This window comes from Athene noctua, chromosome 38, assembly GCF_965140245.1.
Source record: "Athene noctua chromosome 38, bAthNoc1.hap1.1, whole genome shotgun sequence".
NCBI lineage: Eukaryota > Metazoa > Chordata > Aves > Strigiformes > Strigidae > Athene > Athene noctua.
In genome coordinates, this window is record NC_134074.1 from 39,950 (window position 1) to 63,569 (window position 23,620).

General features: G+C 55.8%; 1 protein-coding gene across 1 annotated transcript; it reads right to left on the bottom strand.

Annotated features, from left to right (window-relative positions):
* Positions 1–7,682: 7,682 nt before the first annotated feature.
* LOC141972960 (olfactory receptor 14A16-like) lies at positions 7,683–8,648 on the bottom strand. The gene has a single exon (XM_074931028.1). It carries the CDS (start codon positions 8,646–8,648, stop codon positions 7,683–7,685), a length of 966 nt encoding a protein of 321 aa, XP_074787129.1.
* Between the last annotated feature and the right edge of the window lie 14,972 nt (positions 8,649–23,620).

Here is a 23,620-nt window from a genome sequence, read left to right on the forward strand (position 1 = left end):
CCTGCCCGTGTCTCTTCAGAAGCGATTTTACATTTATTATGGCCACCTCCTGCACTTTGGGCATATTACTCTGATAACCATGTTTGTCCCTGTCTGCACCCACTCCACTTCCCCAGAGGCATGACCCAGCCTGTCTGACCCAGAGCTCTGTTCCCGTGTGTCTGGCACGATGGTACAGCTGGGCTCCCATGTGGCACCTCTGTAATAAAAGGGGATTTCCTCAATGTCTGCAGGTTGGGCTCTTCTTCCAAAGCTGAGGTCAGGCTGAAGAACTTGCCCCCACAATGTGTTTGGGTTGTCCATGGAAGGAGGGCACAGGGCGATGTGTTATGGAATGAGCCTGCCCCCGTGGGTGCTGAGTTCCCCCGGAGATGGAGAATGATCCCAGGGATGTGCCTGGGACTGTCACCCCATGGCTTTCAGGCCCCACAGATCACTCGCTCTGCAGAGCAGCACCACCAGCCCTGTGAGAGCATGGGGACAGGGTGTAGGCGTGACAGGTCAGGTCAGCATGGAAATATCTCACTGCGGAAAAGATTTCTAGGGGCTGGAACATTCCCCAAGAAAAGCAGAGGATCAGCACTGTGCTGCCAGGGGAAATAAACCATCACGATAAATTTATTTCTAATGCAGCAACTCGGGGAAGTTTCTCTATGGCAGGGGAAGCTGCAGAAGTCCCTGAGGAGCCTTTTTCTGGGAGGGCCTGGCACAGAGGGGCTTGCTGGGAGTGGACAATAAGGATGCCTTGGAGACAGGAGCAGGGACACAGGGAGACACTGGCCTCCATCTCCTCATGCCATGGCTGGCCTCAGCCCTGGGGCTGATGGGGAGGCTGAGACACCTCTCATTTCTTCCTTCACTCCCACACCTGAACAGAACTCAGGAAACATCCATGAGCCTGGAGGATGCAGAAAAATCCAGCTCTGAGGTCCCATGGCTGCAGGAGAAGCAGAAGGGTTTGTGGGACAAGTGAGAGTGCAGGGAGAGAGAGGTCGGGGTGTGACAGTGCGTGTGTAACAGGAAGGAAGAACACGAGGGGTTGGAGTGTGTGCAGCTGAAGTGAAATAGGTTGAGAATTGATCTGGAAGCAGTAGAAGCAGGAGGCTGTGCAGTTCAGTGCTGGGACATGGGGATAAATAGAGGATCCAAGGGAGGCTGGGGGCTGGGACATCTTTAGGCTCCTGAGGAGCATTATCAGGCCTATGGAAGGAGCTGCACAGGTTCTGGGGATCTCACAGCCCTTGTCAGAGCACAGACAGTGACAGTTTTGTGTTTGAAGACAGTGAGGACAGAGAGTCATCAGTAAGTGCTGGGACAGCCTGGGGTCAGTGAGGTGGGGCAGCAGGGGTGGGGTGAAAATCTGCAGAGAAACAGGCCGAGGCAGAGGAAAGTGTGGGACAGCCTGTGGTGGGGATGGGCCCTTGGCTGAGGCTGGCACCCCCCAACAGAACTGAAATCCTTGTCCTCTCGACTATGGCTGCTGTCGCTTCCCCTGAGGACCCTGAGAGGACACCAGTTCCTACAGGCACAGCACTTTGCTGCCTCCTCGCCACCCTCCACAGAGCCTGGGGGGATCCGACCGCTGTCCTGCCTCGGCATCACCCCCTGCCTCTCCCTGCCCCAGGAAGAGCCCTGAGCATCCCAGGAGGGAAAGGATCCCCGTTCCCAGGGGATGGGCTCAGGGCTGGACCCTCCTGGGGATGAAACCCATCAAGGCCTTTCAGGGCCCCTCAGCATTGGATTGGCAGCCTGTGAGCAGAGCCTCTGCCTTCCTGCTTCCCCAGCCCCAGGGACAGGAACCTTGTCTCCTCATTCCCTGCCCGGCCTCTCCAGTGATGGCCCTCGCTGGGCATCACTGACACCCTCACAGCCTTGGAGCTTTGCTGCTGACTTGCCCTTCTCTAGAGGCCACTCCAACCCCTCTGCTGCACCTGCAGTTCAGGAACTTGGCACCAGAGGGCTCATGAACACGCAAATCCCCCTGACAAGCCAAGTCTCTGGCAGAACTTCATTCCTCCCTTCTGACGGGGGGAATGTGAGAGGTTTCAGCCGTGCAGGCAAAGGGAAAAGCTTTCAGTCCTACATGGCAATAAGAAACAATTTCTTCTCTTTCCACTGCTCCTTGTATTTCTGCTCACCCATGAAGTGACATCAGCAAACTCCACTGGATATTGGTCCTGAGCATCTGCTGATAGAGGCTGAACATGGAGGGAAGCCAAGACCCTCCATGTCAGACACTCTGGGGGCAATCTTTGTCCCTGCCTCCAACCCCACATTTCTCTCATCAGCCCCCTGGCACTTCCAGCACCTCTCTTCACACCTGAGCTTTCTCCATGACAGTCTGAAGCTGCATCTTTCAGACCTTTCCCACCAACTCCCACCTGCTGTACTTGGTACTTGCACACAGCTGCACGCAGACACAGAAGGATGTTTAATTGCCAGAAAGCTAAATCAGCAGAAGGCATGGTTCAATCAAAAATAAAATACACTCCTCTGCTTTATATAAATCTAATTTACCTCGTCTGATTCCACTTTCCACAGTGGAGATGGCCTTAGACCAAAAGAAAACATATTTTTTTGTCAAGCAGAGACCCCAAGAACCCCCACAGCCCCCCCTGCCCCAGACTCTGTCCATAGTCACTCCCAGAGTCACAGCCTGAAGTCACGAGCTCCCTCGAGCTTCCCATCTGCATCCCATCCCTTCCCATTGCCATCGGCAAACCCACCAGTTAAACAGGACTGGACTCAGGACTGGCCCCTGGGGGTCACCACTGGTGCCCTGCTCCCACGGGCACTTTGTGCTCTTGGCCACGGCCTTCTGGATCCGGCCATTCACCCTGTTTCCAGCCCCCCTCCCTCACGCCTATCGGGCTGTGACGGGATGCAGCGTGACAAGAATTGTTACTGCGGAGGTGAAACCCCTTCCCTGCTCTCCCCTCACCCACCAGCCGAGGCATCTTCTTGCTGTGGTGGGTTACCCGTGGCTGATCACCCAACTGCCACCCAGCTGCTCGCTCACGGCCTCTCCCACCCCAGCGGGATGGGGGAGAAAATAGGAAGAATGGGGGTGAGAAAGCTGCTGGGTGGGGACAAGGACAGGGAAATCTCTTCCCCGTTCCCAATGTGGGCAAGGCAGGACTTAGAGGAAAACAACTGAATTTATTGTCAATTGAAACTGATATTTAATTATGAAATCAGCTCCTAATAATAATAATAAAAAACCCCACAAACAAACATTAAACAACACCTTTCCTCCTCCCTCCCCAGGGTCAGCTTCACTCCCTCACTCCAGGCCCCTCTCCCCCATCCTGAGCAGTGCAGGGGCGTTTGGGATTGGGTTCTGTGAGGGGTGAGAAACCAGGCCTGCGAGAAACTAACAAACAGCCCGAGAAAGCAAAAGTTGGGGCTGATGGAAGAAATGCCTCAAACACTCCTAAGACAAAAGCGAGTCCCCGGGTGGATGTTGTGGAGGTCGAGGGTGATGAGGCTGCCCCAATCACACCAGGTGCAGCTGGGGGAGGGAGCCCTGTGGAGACAGGACGGCCCTGCTCTGGGGCACCTGGGCACATGGCAAGGGCCATGTGTCCGGGGAGTGACCTTTGCTTCATTATCCACGAAATGCATATTAAAGTTAACACCCTCAATATGCTAATGAGGGCTGACATGACCATGCTAATTACATCATCCCGTGGAACACATGACCCCTCCCCATACACGGGATATGTAGGGATATGTAGGGGACGGACCCAAGGAACGTGGGTATAAATCAAGGAAGGGGGAAGAAAGTGGGGGGCCCTGGAGAGAGCAGTGAAGCGAAGGAGACTGATGCCGCCTCCTGGAACCCTCGCCGGCGGGATCAGCGCAGGGACCCAGACCGGTGATCTGTATTCCCCCAGTCCCTCTGTCTCCCTCTTTCCCTTTTCCATTAAGCAATGCCAGGCAGATTGTATTGCTCGCCTCAACTTGCGATATCCTTAGCCAATTATCGTGTGTTCAATTAGCACATTGTGGGGAGTTAATTAATGTTTGGAATTTAAGACATGTTGTCTGCTCCATTGCGGATTTGTGAATCTGAGTCACTTGTCCCCTCGTCTGAGCGGGACGTGACAGTACTCGAGTGAAAGCTGCCATCAAATTTCATCAAGTCACACTCTCACAAACTCCCATTAAAATCACTTTTTCAGACACCTTTCCCCGTGATACTCTCAGTGATCTACACCACTCACCCGTGACACGAGGGGACAAAGACCTGGGCTCTGTGGGCCCCTCCCAGCCTTGCCAGCGCCCTTTGCCATCCCACCGCGGGCTGTTCTGCCCTGTCCCACCCCTGCCCCTCTCTCCCCGCAGGCTGCAGCACCCATCTCCCTGCCCCGCCTTGCTCCCACCCCACCATTTCCCGACCTTCACTGATGTTGCCCACTCCAGGGAAAGCTCTACGGCCTCCGAAACCGCCCTCCCAGCAGGGAACCCAACCCAAAGGCTTCCTGTGGCCTTTCCCCTGACCAGAGAGCAGGAACCCCACCAGGACCTTCTCAACCACGTGGCCGCTGTGGCCTTCCGGCTTCTGGGAGGGACGTGCCCAAGCCCTGGGCCTGCTGCTGTCCCACGTGTGCTCAGGTGGAATGGACACGACAGCCCACGGCCCAGCCCTTCTCCTGGGTGAGGCCTGCGGGGGCTTTGGCAGAGGCACTTTCCCAGCCGGGTACCTGCTGCTGGCCTCTCACCCCAGAGACAGAACTGACCTCACGGTCCCTTCACAGCCACACGCTTCCTGCTGGACTGAGACTGTCTGAGACACAACTGACTCATAATACCGTGCGCATCCACCCCCTCCTCATGGCCCAGGACCTGACCAGAGCAAACTCTGCTTCTTTATTAACACCTATCACATATATTTCTTATTACTGGTCTGAGTGGAGAAGCATTCTTCACAGGAACTGCTGAAGTTGTGTTGACACATTTCATAGCTTCTCTTTGTTGCTTGATATTTTCTCTTCTCCCTCAGGCTATTCTGTCATCACAAACCTTGTCAAGGGAAAGATCCATAGAATCAAAGAGTAACTCAGGGGTGAAGAGAGCCCTGAAAAACCTCTTGTCCAACTCTCAAGCTGAAGGCAAGTTGAACCAGGTGAGGTTGTTCAAGGCCTCTCTCCAGCTTCGCATCACCCACAAAGGAGCTGATGTGCGCTCTGTCCCATCGTAGAGGGGGACAGGACAGATGTTCACTGTGTTGGCCCAGGAGCTGGTCACTGAGGGATGCCGCTAGTGACCGGCTGCACGCAGGACTTTGTACCCCTGATGGCATTTAAGGTTGATCACCCAGCCAACATCCCACCCACCCTAACGTGCACTTCTTCAGCCCAGGCAGCACCAACCTGGCTATGAGAACACGATGGGAGACCATGTCACAGGCCTTGCACAATCCCATGTGCACAACACGCCCTGCTTTCCCCGGTCTGTTGTGGGTCAGCAATCCCTTCCTTGGCCTTCAGCTACCTGGACACGGCTGAAGGAGGACGTAGCCTACGACCTTCCCAGGGATGGAGGGAAGCTGACAAGCCTATAACTCTCCCATATAATTCTCCCAGTCTCATTTCTGCTCTTCTTGAAGATGGGTTTGCCCTCGGCCTTCTCCATGGACCCCAGAACCTCTCTGATTGCTCTGGCCCTTCTGAGGGCTCAGCCCAGAATCACCGGCGAGGGTGACGGAGCCAACAGGAGCACTTGCCATGAGCCTGTCCAAGGCAGCGGAGATGAGTCTCACTGGGAGAGTGGGGGTTGTTCCTGGGTCACACACACAAGTGTCCGGGCTCTGTCAGGTGCCCACATCTCAGCTGGCCCCATGCCCTCACCTTACAGACAGGGGGTTCAGAGACACGAGTCCTTCCCTTGCACACGCAGAGGCAGTGCATTGCCGGAGTCGTCGTGTCTCTCTGGGCTCCTGCTGCCACGGCCAGAGGCTGGGAGGCCCCTCAGCCCTGTGCTGATCACCCTGCTCTGCACTCGTGGGAGATGCCCCACGGCATGAGGAATGGACTCGGGGACCTCGGTTCAAGGAAACACCTCCCAGGGCTGCAGCCAGGGCGTTGCCCAGGGGACGTTACTGTCGATGTGAAGTGACCTCATGACCCTGTTTGTGCCACACACCTTCACAGCACCCCCAGGAATAGCTGATGGCATTTGTGCTCTCTCACTTCACACACATGATGTGCATGTTTACATCTCCTCCATAAAATGCAAACATGAACTTCTGACCTACTCATCTGGTGTCCCTCTGTGGAGGGACAAAGACCCTCTCCGAGCTGAAGTGAGAGGCCAGTGCTGCAACTGGTGGTTCTGAGGGGCTACAGCATCATGTTTGCCCTGGGTCAATGTCATGGTTTGAACCCATCCAGCATCTGGGCCCAACACAGTCACACACTCACTCCGCTGGGTGCAATGGGGGAGTGAATCAGAAGTGTAAAAGGGAGAAAACTTGCAGGTTGAGATAAAGACAGTTTGATAGGTACAGAAAAACACACAGGTAAGCAAAGGAAAAGGTGGAATTCCTTCACTTCTTCCCATTTCCAGGCAGAGCTTCATCCATCTCCAGGACATCAGGGCTCCATCTCACATAACAGTGACGTGGGAAGACGAACTCCATGACTCTGAATGTCCCCATGTTCGTCCTTCTCCCCCAGCTTTATATAACTGAGCATGATGTCCTAAGGTACAAAACACCCCGTTGGTCAGTCGGGGTCAGCTGTCCCAGCCGTGTCCCCTCCCAGCTCCTTGTGCACCCCCAGCTGCTCGCTGGTGGGGTGGGGTGAGGAGCAGGAATGTCCCTGACCCTGTGTAAGCCCTGCTCAGCAATAACGAAATCAGCCCTGCGTTACCAGCACTGTTCATGGCACAAACCAAACCCCAGCCCCATACCAGCTCCCAGCAAGAAAAGGAACTCTCTCCCAGCCAGAGCAGCACAGGCAGCTGCCCCAGTGTGTCCAGTGAGCGCAGACACAGAGCAGAGCCCGCTCCTTCAGGTCTCTCCCAGGAGGCCTGGCTGTGCGAGGACACTGCTGCCAGCCCCCACCCTGCAAATCACACTGTTCACCTCTTCGCTGGGGTTTTCCTCTGCGGGCCACTTCCTTGGGCGTGTTCTTGAGATCAGGTTTGGGAGAAGAGCTCAGCCTTCAGGCACTGCCCTGAGCAGATCCTCTTTCATGAGGGAACCGCTCTTCGGGAGGCCGGCTCTGTCACACAAGTGCCCAGTGCCTGTCCCTGCCTGCGGTCACAGGGCTGTCACACAGCAGGGGCGTGACCAAGCTGCTCGAGCACTCAGGCCTCACACCAAACCGAAGGGATCACAAAGAGAGTGTGGAAGGGAAGAGAGAACATCTCTGGAGGACCAAGTGCTCCCTGGCAGGGCTGCCATGCTGGCACTCTCTTCCCCTCCACCTCTTCACACAGGAATTTTACGTGCAGGTCCTTAAAAACTTAAAGGAAAGATCTCAGATTAAGAAAAAGTCGGTGCAGGCCCTTTATTTTGTTGCAACACGCACAGATCATGGATCCTCATTTATCCAGCCACTCGATCAGAAAAGAAAAGCAGACAGTGACTTAGAAGGGGAATGGTAACCTCTTTATAAGTATAATGCCACCATCAAATCCAGAAAATGCACATTAAAGTCTGGGCCTGTACAGAGTTATAACTGCTCTGTAGCAGAAGATGAGAAGTTTATTGATTTAAAATAACATCTAGTTATAATTTTCCTGAAGGAATCTTTGATCTCCTGGTTCCTCATGCTGTAGATGAGGGGGTTCACTGCTGGAGGCACCACCGAGTACATAAATGACACCACCAGGTCCAGGGATGGGGAGGGGATGGAGGGCGGCTTCAGATAGGCAAATGTGCCAGTGCTGACAAAGAGGGAGACCACGGCCAGGTGAGGGAGGCACGTGGAAAAGGCTTTGTGCCGTCCCTGCTCAGAGGGGATCCTCAGCACGGCCCTGAAGATCTGCACATAGGACACCACAATGAACACAAAACACCCAAAAGCCAAAGAGGCACTGACCATGATAAGCCTAACTTCCCTGAGGTAGGAGTGTGAGCAGGAGAGCTTGAGGATCTGGGGGATTTCACAGAAGAACTGGTCCAGGCTGTTGCCCTGGCAGAGAGGCAGTGAAAATGTGTTGGCCGTGTGCAGGAGAGAATTGAGGAACCCAGTGCCCCAGGCAGCTGCTGCCATGTGGACACAAGCTCTGCTGCCCAGGAGGGTCCCGTAGTGCAGGGGTTTGCAGATGGCAACATAGCGGTCGTAGGACATGACTGTGAGAAGGAAATACTCTCCCACCATCAGGAATAGAACAAAAAAGAGCTGTGCAGCACACCCCGAGTAGGAGATGTGCCTGTTGTGCCAGAGGGAGTTGGCCATGGCTTTGGGGAGAGTGGTGGAGAGGGAGCCCAGGTCGAGGAGGGAGAGGTTGAGGAGGAAGAAGTACATGGGGGTGTGCAGGCGGTGGTCACAGGCGATGGCGGTGATGATGAGGCCGTTGCCCAGGAGGGCAGCCAGGGAGATGCCCAGGAAGAGCCAGAAGTGCAGGAGCTGCAGCTCCCGTCTGTCTGCGAATGCCAGGAGGAGGAACTCGGTGATGGAGCTGCCGTTGGACATTTGCTCCCTCACGGCACGAGGGCCTGTTCACAGAGGAAAAAGCATCAATCAGTCGGGACAGATTTCTCATTTCTCTCCATCCAGTTCCTCACGGGGCTGCTGGAGAACACAGAGCTGCCCGGGGAGAGCTGTGCCCTTCTGGAGGACAGGCTGCAGCCCAGCAGGACCCCACTGGGAAAGAGTCCAGTGCCCTAAAGATGGGGTGTCCTGAGGGGGGAACCGGCTCCTTTGTGTCCCCCGGAGCCTGCAGATGGCGAGGGCACTCGGACATTTCACTCCCAGGGAAACATCTGCATGGCAGTGCCCACAGGTCTTGCTCCCAGCTGAACCCCCGCCCATCCCCGAACGTCCGGTGATGCCAACGCGGGGAGCAGAGGCCCACGGGGAAATGTGGGGAAATGCCCCAGTGCTGCTGGGAGGAGGCAGCACAGGGACAGCGGGTGGGGCTCTGCTGGCTGGGAGAGGAGACCAGGGGGCTCCTCTGGAGTGGGTGTCTGCACTGCAGGGGATGGCAGGGGGTGCCTGAATTCCTGCCCCCAAGGTGTTTCCAGCAGCAGCTCCCTCTGACTCCCTGCCCATGTCTCTGGTGCCTGGAGCTGTCCCAGCCAGGAGCTGCTTCTCTGTCCCCACGTCTCCTCCCTGTCAGTGCTCACAGCCCCCATCCCACCCGCTGGGTGCTCAGCTCTGCCCTGCAGACCCCTCCTGGCAGCAGGGCCCTGCCCAGGGGCAGCTCTGCCTCTGCAGGGGCTCAGGAGACAATTAAAGATGTGCTAATGAAACAGCTGCCTTAGCACTTTCTCTAGAAATGAGAAATAAAATGCCACCTCCCCCTGTCCACCCAGCAAAACAAGAGTTCACTTACCATGTTACCTGCTGGGAAGATTTCTCCTGCAGTGAGCTCTCAGCACCCTGCCAGTGCCGTCTGCCTCTGCCCTCTCTGTGCCCGGCTCCTCTGCCCTCGGTGCCTGCAGGCAGTGCCCTCAGCCCTGCTGCGCTTTGCAGAGGAGCTGCTCCTGGGCAGAGCTGGCTCTCTGCAGCGCTGACCACTTGCCCTCAGCTCCCTCCAGCCCAGCAGCCCGGCCCAGCATCACAGCAGAATGCAAGCCCAAGGCATTTTAATGACTCCTTGAGGAGGGTTGGTCTGAGTCCATGGACCTCAGACAGTGATTGGATGATGAAGGTGCCAGTCAGGAAGTCAAAGCCAGAGGCCAACTGCAAAGTTTCTTGGAGTGTTAATGGCTCCCAGTGAGGACCATTACTGACAAACCTCCTGCGGGGCTGGTTACAGCAGAAAACTCCCGGCAGAGATGACAGGGAAACAAAGGCCCTGTCAGTGTGGAACAGATTCTGAGCAAACCTGGGTGTGTTACATGGAGCAAAGGGCCACGCCCTGACCCCCAGCCCCTGGGAAGTCAGATGCTGTTCCTCAGGGCTCTTCCTGGGGCAGGGTGATGTGGGGATGGGCAATGCCAAGGGCAGGACTATGGTCCAACCCCTGCCAGGCTCTCGGCTGGGGAAGGGGAGGCCATGAGACCCAGTGCTGGAAGGGGAAGGGGCTTCCTCATGGCCACCAGTGGCAGAGACACCAGCCAGAGCCAAGGGCAGAGAGAGCTCAGCTCTGCTGGGGGATGCTCAGACTTTGCTCACCCCTCTGTCGTCTCCACCACAGGCTGTCCCACCGTGTCCCACACCTGCACCTCTTTCTCTGCCGGCTGGAGACGTCCTCCCAGCTACCACACCCTGCTCTCCCCTGAGCATCTCCCTTCCTTTCCTGAGATCTCTGCGTCCTCCCTGCCTGCTCCTTGACACACAAAGCCTGGGGGTTCTCCAGTCTCCCTCGGGGTGACCTGTTCCACCACAGCACTGCCCTTCCAGGGACATTGCTCTGTGCCCAGCCTTGGCGTCCCATGCTGTACTTTTTGGCATTAGTGTTTTCACGCTCTTTCTTACTTCAGTGAAAATCTCCATCATCCCGGAATTCCCCCCTCAGTCACTCTCAGGCTACTCCTATTGTGCCTGGAGCCTCCACACAGCTGGGCCAAATTACTCCAGGTCCCTCAGGCACCCCACACAGTCCATGGGCACTGGGTCCCAAACCCCACCTTGGCAGAGCTTCACTCAACACTCTCCAGGTCCCCCCCACTTCTCCAGAATGGGGACCCACTCCCTGGGACTCACCCACGTGTGTGGGGCCACACCAGTGCTGAGTGGAGGGGGATGGTAACCCAGGGTGTCTGGGTGGCCCACGCTCCTCCCAATGCAGCCCCGTGGGCAGCTGCCCTTGTTCGTCATGTCCATCCTCTCCTGGCTCGTAGGGAATCCCTCACAGTGCCCAGGCCCTTCTCCTCAGAGCCGCTGCTCAGCCCGGCAGGTCCCAGCCTGCCCTCAGCTATGGGGCATTCACCCTCCATCCAACACTGAGGTACGTCTGGTTACTTCTCCCTGTCAAACTTCAAGTGGCTTCCATTTTCCCAGACCCAGAGATTCTCAAGGTCCACACAAACTGAAGCTCCATTTGGTCAGCTTTTCATGTTTGCGTGCAGCTGGCTTGACTGGGGTGTCTCTCCCAACAGAGAAACATGAGTTTTATGACACTGTCAGTCCCTTCTCCTGCAGAAACCGTGAGTCCTCAGGGTCTGGTACTGATGAGGCTGTGGGGATGGACCCAGGAGGGAAATTGTCCTTCCTGGGCGAGAGCAGCAGGAATGTGTGGAGCTCTGCCTGGGGATGGAGGATGAGTCAGCTGAGAGCTGAAGGCTCCTGGGCAACACTGTGGTGGGTGGATGTCTGGTACAGACCCCCCGGTGAGGAAGAGGCAGTAGATGAAGCCTTCATTCTACTGCAAGAAGCCCTGGTCCTCATGTCAGTCCTGACCTATCCCAATATTTGCTGAAGGGACAACACAGCAAAGTGAAAGTGATCCAGGAGGTTTTTGGAATTACTTGACAACATCATCCCAAGAAGGGTGACGGAGGAGCCAGTGAGGGGAGGTGTCCTGCAGGAAATCAGACTTAGAAACAAGGGAGAGCTGGTCGGGGATGGAACAGTCAAGGGGGACAAAGGAGAGTTGAGGCTCCTGAGAGAAGGGAAGAAGGCAAAGAGCAGGACGTCAGAAGAGCAGGCTCTGGCCTGTTGAAATATCTCGTGGGCTGTGACCCTGCAGAGAAGAGGGGAGAGCTGTTTGATGGTCAAGAGTCCCGTCTTCAGGCGGCACAAAAGTCCATCCCTACAGGCAGGAAGTGAAGCAACATGGCAGGAGGCTGGTGTGGATGAGGAAGAAAGTCCTGACAAAAATGAAGCGGGAAGAGGCAGCAGAGAGGTGGGAGCTGGCTGCCTGCCAGCCTCAGTGGTTCCGTGACTGTGCTGGAGAGAGACCTTTGTGGTGGTGGAGGGCAGGTCCTGGAGGGATGAGGGATCCCCGGGCAGCTCCTGGACAGGTGGAGAGTCTGAGATCAGCTCCTGCAGAGATCACTCCTGGACACGTGTCTGGAGAGGCCAAGGGTTCCCACTCCCACAGCCCCGCACACAAACAGCCCAAACCTCGTTTCTCCTGTCTCCACTGACAGGGCTTGTGCTTGGCCTACAGACCTCCCGAGGTCCCCTCCAGGATGGGTGACGGTGCATTTCCTTCCACCACAGCTCTTCCCTTGATGATGACCGGGAGAGCACCCACACTCCCCGTGACCATGGAGGGAGCAGATGTAACTGTAGAGATATCCTCTGTAGCTTTTGTGTCCCACTGAAGTCATTGAGTCAGGGTTACTTGGCAGGTCCTACGTGGGGCCTTTCGAACCTCCTGAAATGCAGCAAGGCCAAGTGCAAGGTCCTGCATCTGGGTCAAGGCAAATCCCAGTATCAGCACAGGCTGGAGGATGAAGGTGCTGGGAGCAGTCCTGCAGAAAAGGACTTGGGGGTGCTGGTGCAGGAAAAGTTGACCCTGAGATGACAATGTGCACTCCGAGCCCAGGAAGCCAACCGTGTCCTGGACTGCATCAAATGAAGTGTGGCGGCAGCTCGAGGGAGGGGATGGTGCCGCTCTGCTGTGCTGAGAGCCCCCGGAGTGCTGCGTCCAGCTCGGGTTCTCAGCACGGCAGGGACATGGAACTCTTGGAGTGGCTCCAAAGGAGGGCCACAAAAATATTCAGAGGGATTCTTCAGCCTGGAGAAGAGAAGGCTCCAAGGAGACCTTGCTGCTGCCTTTCAGCGCTGAGAGGGGGCTTCAAAGTGAGATGGGGGGAGACTTTTGTGAAAGGACACAGTGTAATGGTTCTCGCCTAAAAGAGGGCAGATTCAGGGAGATAAAAGGAAGAACACTTTTACAGTGGCACTGGAGAAACCCTGGAACAGGCTGCCCAGAGCGGTGGTAGAGGCCCCGTCCCTGGGAACATTCAAGGTCGCTTTGGGTGGGGCTTTGAGCCACGTGATCTAGTTGAAGGTGTCCCTGCTCATTGCAGGGGCTTGGATTAGATGGCATTTAAAGGTCTTTTCCAGCCCAAACTCTTCTGTCACTCTACTCTAGGACCCCTTCACAGCCACCTCCACGTTCCTTTTCTGCCTGGTTCCATCACCTCTGATTTCCTTCTCCCCCCGCCCCCAGGGGTGGTCACCTCTTCTGGTGGTTCCCTCCAGAGTCTCTTCAGCGATGGCCTCGGTGGGGCACGGTAATACCCTCAGACACACGGGGGTTGCTGCTGACTTTTAGTGCTCCAGAGCCTTGGTGGTTCTTCTTTCAGGATCTGCAGTTCAGGAATTTGGCACTAGAGGGCTCAGGAACAGACAAAATGCCCTGACAAGCCAAGGCAGTGGGCAGCACTTCCCTTAACTCCTCTCTTCTTAGGTGCTTCATCTCAGAGGTTTCAGGAGCACAGTCAAGGTGGAAAAGTTTCAGTTCTCAGGAACAGTAAGAAATCATTTATTCTTTTTCCATTTCCCTTCTGTTCTGGTTACAGATCATGTGATATCAATAAACTCCCGTTATTTCCCCAGTCTCCAAAACCTTTCAGAGATGATGGGGAGTGGCCTCTCTGTGACATCATCCTGCTCTCTCAGCACCCTGGGATGCAGCCCCTCTGCGCTTGTGGACTGGAAGGGTTGAGGTTCATCAAGTAGCCTCTGATCTAGTTTTCACCGCCCCCTGACTGTTCTGCTCCAGAGTCCTGCCTCCAGGCACAAAGGCCGGGCAGACCTTGCTGGGGAAGGCTGAGGAGAAGAGGACAGAGTGTCTCAGACCTTTCTCCACAGACCCTTCCTACATGGAGCAGAGCTCCCACATTCTCTCTGCTACTTTGTTAACTCTTCCTGAAGCAGACAACACCTTTGTTCTGATGCCCTTGACCTCACTTTCCAGTTTCCACTGAGTTTTGCAGCAGACCATTGCCAAGCTGGGAAGATGCTCTTGCAGACCAGTTGCAGTGAGCTGGGCTTCCCTTCAGCGCTGCTGACCATGAGATCCCCACGGAAACTGCCCGGAACAGGCCAAAGGCTGCTCCTCTGAATGCTGGCGTCTGGTGTCTTCCAATCTGCTTCCTCCCTCCCCTCCTGAACTGGGGCCCTGCTATTTCAGGGTCATGGCAGCCAGTCTTCACAGCCCTGGCCAGCTCGGCCTTTCAGTGACCCCTCCCCTCTCCGGAGTGGGAAGGAAAAAACACAACGAAGAGCTCAGACATCAAGATCGGGACAGGGAGGGATGATTCACCCCTTATGGCCATGAGCAAAAGACAGACAGGTTAGGGGAATAAAAAACCCATCCATTTAATTCCCACACTAACAACAAAAGTTAAACCCCAGACTGGGACACTGAGAGGTTTTACCACATGTAAAAGCCCCTTCCCCCTCCCCTGCTTTCTCCCCAGGCTCAGCTTTGCTCCTGATTTCTCTCCCTCCTCCCTCTCAGCGGCGCAGGGGGGCAGGGGATGGGGTGTGTGATCAGTTCATCACCTGCTGCACAGGTTCTGGGGATCTCACAACCCTTGTCAGAGCACAGACAATGACAGTTTTGTGTTTGAAGACAGTGAGGACAGAGAGTCATCAGGAAATGCTGGGACAGCCTGGGGTCAGAGTGAGGTGGGGCAGCAGGGGTGGGGTGAAAATCTGCAGAGAAACAGGCAGAGGCAGAGGAAAGTGTGGGACAGCCTGTGGTGGGGATGGGCCCTTGGCTGAGGCTGGCACCCCCCAACAGAACTGAAATCCTTGTCCTCTCGACTATGGCTGCTGTCGCTTCCCCTGAGGACCCTGAGAGGACACCAGTTCCTACAGGCACAGCACTTTGCTGCCTCCTGCCCACCCTCCACAGAGCCTGGGGGGATCCGACCGCTGTCCTGCCTCGGCATCACCCCCTGCCTCTCCCTGCCCCAGGAAGAGCCCTGAGCATCCCAGGAGGGAAAGGATCCCCGTTCCCAGGGGATGGGCTCAGGGCTGGACCCTCCTGGGGATGAAACCCATCAAGGCCTTTCAGGGCCCCTCAACATTGGATTGGCAGCCTGTGAGCAGAGCCTCTGCCTTCCTGCTTCCCCAGCCCCAGGGACAGGAACCTTGTCTCCTCATTCCCTGCCCGGCCTCTCCAGTGATGGCCCTCGCTGGGCATCACTGACACCCTCACAGCCTTGGAGCTTTGCTGCTGACTTGCCCTTCTCTGGAGGCCACTCCAACCCCTCTGCTGCACCTGCAGTTCAGGAACTTGGCACCAGAGGGCTCATGAACACGCAAATCCCCCTGACAAGCCAAGTCTCTGGCAGAACTTCATTCCTCCCTTCTGACGGGGGGAATGTGAGAGGTTTCAGCCGTGCAGGCAAAGGGAAAAGCTTTCAGTCCTACATGGCAATAAGAAACAATTTCTTCTCTGTCCACTGCTCCTTGTATTTCTGCTCACCCATGAAGTGACATCAGCAAACTCCACTGGATATTGGTCCTGAGCATCTGCTGATAGAGGCTGAACATGGAGGGAAGCCAAGACCCTCCATGTCAGACACTCTGGGGGCAATCTTTGTCCCTGCCTCCAACCCCACATTTCTCTCATCAGCCCCCTGGCACTTCCAGCACCTCTGTTCAAAGCTGAGCTTTCTCCATGACAGTCTGAAGCTGCATCTTTCAGACCTTTCCCACCAACTCCCACCTGCTGTACTTGGTACTTGCACACAGCTGCACGCAGACACAGAAGGATGTTTAATTGCTAGAAAGCTAAATCAACGGAATAAAAATAAAATACAATATTCAATAAAAAATAAGCTACACTCCTCTGCTGCCTATATAGTCCATTTTACCAGTTCTCAAGGCCACTTTCCACAAAGGAGATGGGCTTATGTTGTGGTTTAAGCCCTTCCAGGTCCAAAGACCACTTTGCCGTTGCCCCTCCCCCACCCTCAGACGGTCAGGTGTACCACTTGGCTGCCTTCGACTCCAGTTCATAGTGGAGCTCCAGCATGTCCGGCACTGCAGCACTCATCGCTGGCGTAACTTCATTCAGGCCACGGTAGTCCACAGTCAGCCTCCATTCGCCATTGGCCTTTCTCACCGGCCATATAGGGCTGTGGAAGGGTGAGTGAGTTTTGCTGATCACCTTCTGGCTTTCTAGTTGGCGGATCAGCTGACGGATGGGGACCAGGGAATCTCGGTCGGTGCGGTACTGCCGCCGGTGCACCGTCCTGGTAGCAATCGGCACTCGCTGCTCCTCACCCTTAAGCCGCCCCACCACTGAGGGATCCTCTGAGAGGCCGGGTAAGGTGGACAACTGTTCCACCTCCTCCAGGGCAGCCACACCAAAAGCCCACCGGTACCCTTTTGGGTCTCTGAAGTGCCCTCTCCTGAGGTAGTCTGTGCCCAGGATGCACGGGGCGTCTGGGCCAGTCACAGTGGGGTCATTATGCCAGTCCCTCCCAGTCAGGCTCCCTGCAGCTTCCAGTAGGGTCAGCTGCTGGGATCCCCCTGTCACTCCGGAGATGCAGATGGATTCAACCCCACTGTAGCTCGATGGCATCAGGGTGCACTGAGCGCCAGTGTCCACCAAAGCCTTATACTCTTGTGGGTCTGACGTGCCAGTCCATCGGATCTACACTGTCCAGTAAATCCCATTATCCCTTTCCTCCACCTGGCTGGAGGCAGGGCCCCTCTAATCCTGCTCAGCATCACTCACTTCTTGCAAGAATGATTTACTGGTCCCCTCAAGAGGGTCAGACATAACGTTCACCATTCTGTTCTGCCTGGGGGATTTCTGACTGGACACCTGAGCTGCGCTCCTCTTGGAGGACTCCCCTTTGGTGATGGTCTTCCCTTTCAGCTGCTCTACTCATGCAGCCAGGGCGGCAGTGGGCTGTCCATCCCACCTCCTCATGTTTTCTGCATGGTCGCGGAGGAAAAACCACAGGGTGCCTCGTGGTGTGTACCTTCTGCTGCTTTTCTCTTGGGTGGGGAAACATTTACTTCTAATGGCTGAGACATCAACCCGTGCAGGTGGAACGTAGGACATGTCCTCTTCCACTTTCTGGACCCTCTGAGACAGTTCCTCCACAGCTGAGACCAGGGAATGCTGAGATGAAGGGAGATTTCCCTCATATTGCCGGAGCTGGCCAACCACTCCATCCACTGTCAGAGTCTGGGTGTCTGTCCACCAGGACACTATTGCCAATGCTTTCGAGTGCGCTTCTGGTGCGCTCTTCCGGAACTGTCGCCACATCAGGTGTGTGCAAGGGGCCTGATCTGGGTCCATGGGTGACTGCTCATCATTCAGATCACCATAGATCACCTCAAACACAGCCAGCTCCCTGAGGTTCTGGATGCCTTTCTCAGTGCTGGTCCGTTTGCCTAGCTGACATAGGAGATCACCCTTGTAGGGGTGCCTCTCCCTTACACTGAGCAGGCGTCGCCTCCAAAGGCTGAGGGTTTGAGCCTGCTTCCCTATTTCCCTGTCAATGCCAGCATCCTTGGCCAAAGATCCCAGCTGCCTGGCCTCTCTCCCCTCCATCTCCAAAGCACTGGCTCCATTGTCCCAGCATCGGAGCAGCCAGGTGCAAATCTGCTCGCCTCCCAGGCTGCCAAAATCTCTCTGCATATCTCACAGCTCAGTCGGGGACAGAGATCGGACAGTCACCTCTGGCCCTTCCTCCTGTTCCCCTGATGGGCCTGGCTCATCCTCATCCCTCACTCTGCCAACAGACTTTCTGGTCTATTTTGTTTTCTGTATCGGGGCGACTGATCCCGGCACTGGCTGGCTCTCTGGCCCAGTCTGTGTGCTGGTGGAGGCGACTGAGACTGGCTCTGCCTGTGCCCCCGGTTCAGATATTGTTTGTGTGGCCTTTTCTTCCCTTGAGGGCAGCGGGTGGTATTAAAGAGGACACGGTAGGCATGGGCAAGTCCCCAACACATTGCAGCGAGTTGTGTCTCCTGGGTTTTGCCCGTTTGGTAACACACCCTTTCTAAGCACTCCATCAGCTTCTCAGGGCTCTGCATTTGCTCAGGAGTGAAGTTCCAAAGCATTGGGGGTGCCACCGACTCAGGCCTTTGCCCATCTTCTCCCACACCCCTTGCCACTCACTGCTGTCTGACCTCGGGCAGGTTTCCGGGCACGGCTATTGTTAGAGAAGTGCCGCATGGCCAAAACCGAAATCAGGCAGGCATTCAGAAGGCATTGTGCCACAATCACTCTGGCCTGCAGGCTCCGAGGATAACTGAAACTCCCCAGAGCCGAGAGGATCTCTTCCCCTGGCTCACCCATAGAGGGGGTGAGACCCCTAACAAAAGCCCAGGCAGCAAACAGGTACCGGCCCGCCCCACACACAGCGATACAAAGGCAGCAGAAGGGTTCGATAGCCCGTATAACAACATGAGACCCTGGATACATTTCCCACCGATAACAAACGCCACCACTGGGATCATACACCGGATAGAAGGATTAATCCAGCCCCACCACGCAAGCAAGTGGGCCAGCATTGCAAACATTTTCTTATCAAATAAACACGAATACAAACAGAAAGATGACACCCAACAGATTGCTCTAACACACTCTGGTCAGGGTCTGTCCCTTTTTGACTCTTATTTCAACCCAATTCGTGCCCCACGTTGGGCGCCAAAAAGACTGTGCTGGTTTAAGCCCTGCCGGGCCCGGAGACCACGTTGCCATTGCCCCTCCCCAACCCTCGGGCTGAGTAGGGCTGGAAGTGAGGCACAAACCCCGGGGTTGAAATAAGGATTGACTACAAGTGTCAGAAATAACAATCTGAACAACAACAACCGCAATAACAACAACAAACAGCAATAACAGTGAATAAGACAAAAGATATACAGAGAAATACCGCAAAATGGTCAAGGAGCAAGCCCGCCGTGTGTATGGCAAAACCCAAAACCAGAAGCGAAAGTAAAAAGGCTCCGCCCCTGGACCTGACGTCAGCATGGTATGAATAACCCGGCTGGAGATCCCTTCCCCCTCGCTCTCTGCTGGGGAAAAACTTGACTCTATCCCAGCTGAACCAGGACAAGAATGCTGTGGGAAACGGTGTCAGAGGCCTTGCTAAAGTCAAGGTAAACAGCACCCACAGCCTTTCCCTCATCCAATCAGCAGGTCGCCCTGTCGTAGAAGGAGATCAGGTCTGTCAGGCAGGACTGCCTTTCATAACCCCGCTGACTGGGCCTGATCCCCTGCCTGTCCATTAGATGACTTGTAATGGCACCCGAGGTGACCTGCTCCATCACCTTCCCTGGCACCCAGGTCACACGGACAGGTCTGTAGTTCCCTGGATCCTCCTTCCTGCCTCTCCTGTAGATGGGTGTCCCATGTGCCACCCTCCAGTCCAATGGGCCCTCCCCAGTCAGCCATGACTCCAGGTAAAGCACGGACAGCGCCTTGGCGAGCACATCTGCCAGCTCCCTCAGCACCCTTGGGCGTAACCCACCCGCTCCCACAGCCTTGTGTGCATCCAAGCGGTGCAGCAGGTCTCTGACCACCTCCTCTTCCCCTGCGCTGCCCTCAGCCTGCTTCCCCTGCCCATCTCCCGGCTCCTGGGGCTGGGGGTCCAGGGAACAGCCACTTCCACTGCTACACGCTGAGGCCAAGTAGGCCTTGAGCACCTCAGCCTTTCCCTCAGCCTTAGTTACCAGGTTTCCCTCTGCATCCAGCAAAGGAGGGAGATTTTCCCTCATCCTCCTTTTGCTGTGAACGAATTTATAGAAACATTTTTGTTATCCTTAACAGCTGCGACCAAGGTGAGCTCTAGCTGTGCTTTGCCTCTCCTCATGTTCTCCCTGCACAGCTTCACGACATCTTTATCGTCTTCCTGAGAGAAGAGTTGCCTCCTCTGGGTCATGGGCACAGTTGTTAAACTCTCCAGGTCCCAGAAGTGTCCCCTGTGCTGCCCCACAACGCCCCGGTATCTCCCACTGACCTCCAGGTAGGGGTGACCCCTTCCCCACAGCTCTCTGAGCCTGATCCTCCAACGGGTGTTTTACCCATCTCGTTGCCGACCCAGCCCGGCTGTAACGGCCTGACTTGGGTACGAGAATATTGAGGGAGACCGTGTCCAATGTCTTGCTGAGTTGGAGGTACATGACACCCACTGTCTCCCCTCACGTCCCAACGCAGCCACTTGCCCATGAAGGCAATCCGGCTGGGGAGCCATGATGTCCCCTTGGGAGGTCCATGCCGACGGCGTTTGGACACAATCTGCTCTTTTGGGTGCCCGGGAATGTCACCCCAGAGGACTCATTGCAAGGGTCACTCCTCACCGCAGTGACCTTGTGCAGCCAGTGGGTGCTGGGGGGCACTTCTGGCCTCCTTCAAAGGTGGGGGCAACATTGGCTTGTCCTCACCCACAAGAGATGTCTCACAGTACTGGGACCTTTTCAAAGGGGTATTCCACAGAAATATTGATCTTCTCCTGTAACTTCATTGCACCTCTCTGCTGTTACATGGTGTATCAAATCTCTTTAATCTTTCGTGTATTTTCACCTGTCCAATAGAATGACCATTATATGAGAGAAATGTATTTTATTTTGTATGAACCTTGATGATGTTTGACTTTTCCTTGCCTGCAAACAGCAGAAATCCTTCTGCGCCCGTGTGCAGGCGGTTCTCCAAGGACAGCAGGGGGGAGATTGTGCAAAGGAGCTGTAACCTCCCGCTGCAGAGATCAGAGGAGAAATCTGATGTAAGGAGAAATGATGCGAGTCCCAGGCGGCTGAGGAGAGAAATGCTGGGACTGGGGGTGAGGACAAAGGTTGTCCGGACTGTGTTGGACCCCAAGGGACTGTCCAGGAGATCTCCCGAGGAGATGCTCTGCATCGATGTCAGTCAGAGAGTGCTGCTATCGCCTCTTCTCTAAAGTGTAAATTAAATAATGTGCTCTTTAAAATACAGATTGATTTGTATTAGGGGCACTTTGAAACCTTCCTCCTTAACTACACCAGGAAATGACTCCAATTAGCTGCACAAGTCCTGAAGACTTGAAGAAATCTAAAGGCAGAGAACGCGCTCGTTAGGGCTTTGTGTAATTTAATGAGCCCCGTGGTGTATTTGGCCCCATGTCCATGATGCTCAGGCCCTGAGAGGAGACTGAGCAAAGGACTCAACAAGTCCAAGTCAGCAGCAAAGCTCCCCGTGCCCTGAAGCCCTGATTGGCCCCACGGAGGGCCAGGACTGACAAAGCCTCTGCAGGGACTCGTTAGAGCAGAGAATTGGAGGCTGTGATTGCAGGCAGGCAAAGGCCCCGTGCAGGGCTGTCCTGCTGTGAAACCCTTGGGTTGGTGATGGAGCACAAAGGCCAAGCCCTGACCCTCAGGCCCTGGGAAGGAGATGCTGCCCCTCGTGTGTGGCTCAGGGCTCTTCCTGGGGGCAGGGGCTGTGAGGGGGAGCAATGCCAAGTGTAGGAAACTGCACAACCCCTCCTGGCCTCTCCAGGAAGGGGCGAGGAGGAAAACACAGTCCAGAGCCTCAACATCAGGTTTATCCCGGTAGGCCCCCATGGCAGGGCAACTGCCATGACCAAGGGGGCCAAGAGCTCTGTCTCGTGTGGCCTTTCAGCCCTGGCAGAGCCCTCAGCCATCTCTGCTGCAGGTTTGCTTCTGCTGGGCCCTTCAGGCGCCTTTTTCCCTCCAGGCTGGTGACATCCATCTCCCTTTCCTCCCTCGCTCTCCTCCCGGCATTCCCACCCCTTCACTGATGTCTCTCCACACTCACTGCCTGTTCCTTGAAACACAGAGCCACAGGCTGACCCACACTCCCTCTGGGCGACCTCTTACACCACAGTACCACCTCCTGATTGAGATTTCTTTTTCCTCAACTCCCATTTGAACCTCCCAGTCTGCACTTTGTTGAGGTTTCCTTCTCTTCCCACTACCAAGAAAAGCTCCGTTATCTCAGTAACTCTCCTCCCAGCAGGTGCAGGCGACTGCTGTAGTGCCCTGAGCCTCCACCTCACCAGGCTCAAGCAGCCCCGGTCCTTCAGCCTCTCCACAAAGGCCCCAAAGCCCACCCTGGCACATCTCCTTTGGAGCTTCTCCCTTTCCTCTCCATTCCTCCAGGACAGGGAGCCTCTCCCCCAGTCACACCAGTCTAGAGGTGGCCTCCCCAGCGCTGAGTCAAGGGGATGATAACGCCCTGGTTTGGTTTGCAGCCTAAGAGAAGGCTCTGGGGGTTCTCACTGACAAGCAGCTGAACAGGAGCCAGCAGTGTGCCCGGGGACCAAGAAAGCCAACGGCATCCTGGCTTGTGTCAGCACTAGTGTGACCAGCAGGAGCAGGGAGGTGACAGTCCCCGTGTGCTCTGCCCTGGGGAGGCCACACCTGGAGGGTTGTGTACAGGTTTGGGCACCTCAATCCCAGAGAGATCTGGAGGGGCTGGAGCGAGGGCAGAGGAGGGCAACGAGGCTGGGGAAGGGCTGGAGAATAAATCCTGTGAGGAGCTGGGGAAGGAGCTGGGAGTGTTCAGTGTGAGGAGGAGGAGGCTGAGGGGAGCCCTCATCCCTCTCTGCAGCTCCTGACAGGACAGTGCAGAGAGGCTGGGGCTGGGCTCTGCTCCCAGGGGATCAGGGACAGGACAAGAGGGAATGGCTGGAAACTGCCACAGGGGAGCGTCAGGCTGGGCAGGAGGAGAAAACGTTTCCCAGCAAGAGTGGTCAGAGGGTGGAATAGGCTGCCCAGGGAGCGGGGGGAGTTCCCATCCGTGGATGAGATTAAGGGTGGTTTCGATGAGACCTTGAGAGATACAGTGTAGGGGAGAACTTGCAGATTCGGGCTGATGATTGGACTCGATGATCCCAAGGGGCTTTTCCAACCTCAGTGATTCTGTGATTCTGTGAATAACAGAGGTTCCTCCGCATTCAGAACCCATGTCTTGTCACCAGACTGCTGGGGCCAGCTGCTGGCCAATCAGGACCCTGTGGCTGTCATGGAGTCACAATCAGCATCACAATTTGTGGCGCCTTTGCCCGTCTCTCCCCATCCACTCCCTTGACCCCTCATGGCTGCTGGACCCCACGTTCAACAGCCACACCCAGCCCTTCGCTGGCCTTTCCCTCTCCCTGCCCCACGCCTGGGCAGAGCCGGGGGGGACGTGTCGCCTTCAGGCTTTGCAGTGCTCATGCAGAATTACTGCCACAAAGTCGGTGCTGGGATCAGACTCGGCGCTGTGGAGCAGACCCCAGCAAGACAGAGCAGCGTCCAGCAGGAGATGTGCAGTGGTGGCCGCCACCTTGCTCTGGCCAGGGGGCTTCTGTCCGTGCACTGAAAGGATCTGCTGCTACCAAGATGCACTTGGTGTTTCCAGCTGTCACTGCAGAGCTGCCCCAAACCGATCTGCAGTTGTGGCCGTGGCCTCCCCTCTGTGGGGGCTGGGCTGGGGCTTTGACTCCAGTGTCACCTGCACTGGTCACGGCACAAGGCAGACAGCTCCTACCCAGAGATCTACATCCTGCTGGGGGTTAGGCCAGCGCTCCCTGCCCTTCACTCTGCTCACAGTGTTTGCCTCAGCGCAGGGACCAGCTTGATGAGAT

Excerpts from the sequence above, each read along its gene's own strand:
- LOC141972960 (XM_074931028.1), bottom strand. The coding sequence starts at position 8,648 with ATGTCCAACGGCAGCTCCATCACCGAGTTCCTCCTCCTGGCATTCGCA.